A 6,185-nucleotide genomic window follows, 5' to 3' on the forward strand; every position below is an offset into this window, starting at 1 on the left:
TTAGTTGGTGTTTACCGAGTCTCTCGATGGGCGATTCGCGCCTTTCCGTTTGAAAAAATTACGGCCCGCGCAGAGAAGCCCACCGTGGTATCTAAAGTGTTAAATTACAGATGAACCGACAATATTCGTCCACGAATTGTCTGAAAGGTGTGTCTTAATAAAAAGTATCTATCAGCGCGCGAGACTGGAAGGTCTTCGTTTCTCCCGCGTTCGACTGAAACGAGATCGAAGACGGAGAGGACGAAGAGGCGGCGGAGGAAGAGGAGGAAGCTCGGAAGACCGGGAGCCCAAGACCGTGGCGAGGAGGAGGTGGGAGCACCGGGCCCCGTCTTGGCCGCTTTTCCGTTCCTCCTGCTGCTCCCGCGCCGAAAGCCAGACCGACCGGGGGTCCGTTCAGTCTCGTTTCAGTCATCCTCACGCGCGCGTACACGCGCAACATCGCGGAGAAGGCGCACCGGCTGCTACGCACGCTTGTTTACGTCTCCTCTTCGCGCCGCTGTCACGCAACTCATCCCGCCCGGCGCGCGAACGCTAACGATCGCGCTCGTTATCGGCGGTGATATATGCGCGTACGGCCGCAGGTGAAGCGGGAAATCGATTCGACTCGGAGGAGAGCCGCGTGGCCAGCAAAGCGGAAATAATGCGCGGAAGTCGTGGGACGGTCCTCGTCCTGTGCACGATGATCAATTGCCTGGTGAGTTCGAACTGTCCCCCACGAGTGCGTTTCCCTTGGATTTCAGCGCGGGTCGTTTCCCTCCCCCTGCCGGAAGCGAGAGTGAGCGCCGAAGCGTTTTGCGTGGGCGACCCTCGTTCAAGCACGTGGACGCGACTCGCTCGGCGGTCGTACGATTGTTTGTTACGCAGGTGTATCTCGAGTGTAAACGCGACGTCGTAATCGCATCGCGTGGATCACACTTCGGGAGATAGCTCTGTGTTAGCCGAAACGGTGTAGTCGACATCAATCGCTACCACGAGTTATGGCCTGTGCCCACGAAGCTAGAACTTGGTCCAGGTTCTGGTTCCGAGAAATGTGCAGCCAGTCAATTTGCAGCTTTCATGGAATAGTTGCGAGTTGATTGGCTACACATTTCTCGAAACTGGAACTTGGACCAAGTTCTAGCATCGTGGACACAGGCCTTTAGAAGATAACGATTGTGTCGTTAATCGTGTCAGTGCAAATCGCACTGTAAATGCCCGAATTTACCCCTCGCAACTCCCCGTGCGATGTTTCCTGTCACAAAACAAAATAATTATTGAATTTTTATAGAATATATACACAACAGCTTCTTTTTTCCTCAAGATTTAAATTTGAAAAATACAATACCTTTTCAAAGATAAATGTAAAATATGTAACAGCCTTTTTTCTCCAAATTTACTTCTACTTGGTGTCACTTTCTATCATACTGTCATACTTTTTGTGGGTACACGGGGAGAATTTTCTCTTAAGATTTATCTTGAAATCATTATCTTGAATCATGTAATCGTAGGACAACGCGAGGAATTTTGTCAGAGCTTTTGACAGTTTATCATACATTTTACTAGTAGAAGATTTTCTAACACCGTTTTCTGAGATAAAACTCGTCTTTCGAATGTCATAATTTAATCATTTATTCGACAGTTGCGAGGGGTGAAACATTCAGACATTTACAGTACGATTATTTCATTACGATTTACAATTATAACTTAGTATACTTTTACTAGTAAAATTAAAAAAACTCTTATAAAGTTCTTCAAAATACCATGTCCCACGATTGCATGATTCACTAGCAATTTCAAAAAACTCTTATAAAGTTCTACCACGTTGTTCCACGATTACATAATTTTCGGGGTGAATTGTAAGAAAACATTCTCTCCGTGTACAACCAACGCCAATCGCTGCAAGAAATTAGAATGCAAGGAATTAGAATCTTATCGTATCAGTGCAAATCGTACTGTAAATGCCTGAATTTACGCCTCGCGACTCCGCGTGTGACATTTCCAATCACAAATCGAATAAATGGTTAAATCGTGACGTTAAAAAGGCGAGTTTTATCTCAGAAAACCGCGTCAGGAAATCATTTCTTTAGGTACAATGTCTCTCCATCTTCCTCGAGGTAATCGCCGATCCTTCGATCTGTCCACCGGGCGACGTGACGCTCTCCTCTCGCCACGATGCGTGAAGAAACTGCTTCTCGCCCACGATGATCGCAAGTTTAACGACTCGCCATTATCATTCTTGCGCTCATCCATCCGCGTGAGAAAATGCAGACTGTCGAACCGTTGTAGCGTCTTCTTATTACACATCCCACGTAACGAATACACAGGTGGGCGATCTCTTTTGAGAGATACCGGTGCTCCGCCACTCCTCAACGAGTCAAGGTCATTCCGGGCAAGATTAAAATTCTATTAATGTCAACTACGCGAAACGTGCGGTAGATTGAATCCGTCACAAACTCTTGATTATCAATGCCGGACGATTCCGTAGTTAGGGACCCGCCGGTCTTCCGGCAGGACTACGTTCGTCTGCGCGCGCGTAGAATACACAATAATTCTTACCCTGACCCCGTGGGTCGTTGGACCCTGACACGTCGACGGGCCGCGTCGTCGTCGAGGTGTCGCCCGTTGAATATGCGAGTGGCGTTAAAGAGGAATGCATTCCGGGCCGCGGCGGCCCCTTCCTTCTGGATTATCGCCCGGGCTCCAGGCGGGAAGTAAATATTTTACTTTAAACGTACGTGCTAAGTGTACGAGCAAGGTGTAGGCATTATTGCCCTCGCGCCTAACCCGCTTTAATAACCGCCATAAAACTCTCGCGCATTGATGGTCGCGAGTGGCAGGCCGATAGCCGCCTCTTCTTACGCATCGTCTTACGCGTTACGGTATCGCGCCTTTCACGCCGCGCGCCTTTTCGCGCAAGAAATGGATGGTGTTACGGGAACTCGTTCTGATACTGAATTGATCACCGATACGCTATTAACCGCCTGATTAATTAATGCAGCTACCCCCTTTGCTCAGAAAGCTCAATGTAATTTTGTTATCGAGTTCACCGACTTTGCGATTGCATGAATTAAACGCAAATTCCATTTTGGAGAGATTTGTCTTGAAACCAGACACATTCATTTATACCTCATAAATTACTTTTTATTACCGAGAAAAGTTAAATTGAATTAATTTAAGCGCACATTCGACGTGCAGTTTCATCATTTTATTAATGCGGCGCTTCTCCACGCGTCCGTTCGCCGGCAATTCGGCGTGCCGTGTGGAACATTGAATTAAACATTAGCCGTTCTTTTATTAGACCGATGCGACAGCGGGCGCGTTCGCACGTGCGTGACGTATCAAGAATTGTGATTGGCGCGTCAATGCATTTCCGTTTCTGCGCCCTGAAAAAAGTTCACCATCAGACGTCGAATCGCGACAGATTCTGCCTCGATTGCGCATTCTTATTTTAAATGCGCCAAATGTATAATATATAAAAGCCAAGCTTCGAATAGAACGGGAGAAAAAAACATGTAGGAAAACGAGACGCATTTTATGAGAACTGAGTTATTTTTAGGGTGGCCCGCACGGTGTTATTTAAGCAGGCAAACATTAAAAGAGATGTGACCGCCCGCGTCTTATCTTAAATAAATATAAAGAGATATATTCATAGAATGCCAATACGCGGGGAGAATTTCCTCTTAAAATTTATCTTGAACATCGCGTGATCGTGGGACAACACGGCATTTCGAAGAAATATTTATGAGTATTTTTTGAAATTTTACCATACATTTTACTAGTAAACTGTACGCTAAATATAATCACTAGTAAAATGTATGGTAAAATTTCAAGAAACTCCGACAAAATTGAACAATAAGATTCATAAGGCTCTGACGTGAAATCACAATTCGAAGGAATAAAGAATATAAGAGCCGAGACGGGATGTTAGTGTCTAAATGATTTCAATTTTTAAATTTATTGCGAAAAATTTATCTCGGCCAGGGTTTGAACCTGGCAAAATTCTTCGAAATGCCGTGTTGTCGCACGATTGCACGAGTTTTAGGGTAAATTTTAAGAGAAAATTCTCTCGGCGTATCAACAGAAAAAAGTTTTAGTCTTATTCTTTTGGGACAAATTTATAAGCAACACGTTTTCTACGCTGATACACGTCAAGGGAAAATAATCACGGTCTGTCTCCAATACTCTCTTGCGATAATACATTCGCAAGCTACAATACAACTAACGCAAACACATGTAACTCGCGTACTTTTAGATACGTGCGTACGGCGATTCAGGACCGAAGAGCCTGGAAACGCAATTGTTTCCATATCGCGCAACTTCTCGACATTGTGGAACAAAATTATTCCGCGGTGCTCGCAATCGAGGCCGAGTTTCATTAGTTTCCCTATAGATCCACTCATGCTAACAAGAACAGACCCATTGTTTTCCGTGGCCAGGGGAGGGAGGGAAGAGGTGAAGGGCTGGAGAAAATAGATCGGCCACGACCACGGGGGCCAATTTGCAGGCAAACAGAACTCGGAGAACTCCGCCTCCTCCTAGTTCCACGCGGCGGTAGTTGCAATCCCCATCTGTAACGATGCGGCTGAATATTGGCTCGTTTCTTTCCTTTTCCCCGCATTATGCAGGGTAGACTTCGCCTTTCGAGTCTTTCTTGCTGCTGTCGCATCTGTTACTGCGAGCGACTTCATTCCGCGAGCGGTTTCACGAGACCGATATCGATGTTCCCTTATACAAGGTTGTCCCAGAAAGTAGGTACGTACAGAAAATGCAGATAGGAGAGAGTGGTCCAATCTAATTTATTTGCAATATTTTTTTGTCACATCTTAGCAAAGATAGGGTGAAAAATTGTCTTTCCTCGTGACGCTTTGGGATGAAAATTTGGTCGGGGGAAAATCTGCTTAAGTGAAGTGAAAGTAAAATTCGCGAGAAGCCGCGACATTCTAATTGTTCACAATTGGAGAATTGCCGTCTCCTGCCATTTCTCGTTTGAACGGAAAGATCAATTCCGAGTTTGTCGGATCTGTATTAAAAGATGGGGGGTTTCTTTTAAGGTTTCTTGTTTATCTCCTACTATGAAATTATGAATATTTACCCTTTTCCAACTCACTTCTCCTTTTCGTTTTATTTTCCTTATTTATTTGCCGAGTCTCGTGGGACACCCTGTAGGAACGCTGGAAGATAATCCTCGCAGAAACAAACGCGCAGTTAACGAGAAAAGTGCTCCGGCGTACTTGCACTATTTGCATACGAAAAAGATTGACAGGAATATGAACGATTAGAGCAAGAAGGTTTACCTCGAGAAGATTGCAGACGCAGGCAACGGTAATTAAGAGCACCACGAGTCGAGCGAGTCATCTTCAGTTTTTGCGGCTTTTCTTCCAGACGAGTTTTTCCCAAGCGCGGACCTTTTTTCCCACCTCACCCTCCGCTGTACCCCCGAGTGTAATTCACGGTACGCATGTATGAAACGCGATTCCCATGTACGGCGAGAACGGATAGCCGGGGAAACGCTCGAGTTACCAATACATACGTGTCGGAAACCGGGTACCGGTATCCCATGAGATAATTGCGACCGTCCGATGCTCCCGTGCATCGGTGGTGTGCGAATAGCATTGCCATACCTTGTAATCGACGCCCGACAATTATTCTCGCGGCAGCGATTGGATTTTTCGACGCGTTTTCTGACCCGACCGGAGCGCGCTAATGACCGCGAGATGCGCGTTACGCCGGGAAAATCGACGTTCCCGGGGCATGCAATTATCTGAAATCGATAGTCGGCGCGGCCGGTTCGTTGCATAAGGATACGCCGTGCTGTTCGTTTTGAGAAGAAATCATTTTCGCGTTTCAAGATCTACATTCGACGATGAGATTGAGATCTCTTCTCGCTACCGCGTAAACTGCAACGGAACGACTTTGACTCGCCGATCTCGAGGATGATTTCAGTTTAGCTTAATGGCAAACTTTAATGCTTACAGATTGCACTTCGAAGGTGCGCTATTGGTGAACAATATTAAGAGAGATGAGGATGTACCAATCAATTAATTAGAAAAGCGGCCAGACTGGATCTTGGTGGCCTAATATTATTTTCGCTTCACTTTTTATACACCGTTTCCAAAATCTAACCGCCGATTATTTGTCGGCCTTGAAACACGGCTCGTTGGTTGGAGCAGTAAATTCGCATCCTTAAAATCGACTAATCGATTTAA

The 6,185-nt window shown here is 45.8% G+C and overlaps 1 protein-coding gene across 1 annotated transcript in view; it reads left to right on the forward strand.

Moving 5' to 3' along the window:
* Window positions 1–331: 331 nt before the first annotated feature.
* LOC105565443 overlaps window positions 332–6,185 on the forward strand; it is a 28,981-nt gene continuing 23,127 nt past the window's right edge. Inside the window, exon 1 of the mRNA XM_012018651.1 lies at window positions 332–694. Within this exon, the coding sequence (XP_011874041.1) occupies window positions 641–694 (54 nt within the window). The 5' untranslated portion in view covers window positions 332–640. The remainder of the gene's footprint in view (window positions 695–6,185) is intronic.

The sequence above is a fragment of the Vollenhovia emeryi genome, unplaced genomic scaffold, assembly GCF_000949405.1.
Source record: "Vollenhovia emeryi isolate VEMERY1.0 unplaced genomic scaffold, V.emery_V1.0 DF939152.1, whole genome shotgun sequence".
Lineage (NCBI taxonomy): Eukaryota > Metazoa > Arthropoda > Insecta > Hymenoptera > Formicidae > Vollenhovia > Vollenhovia emeryi.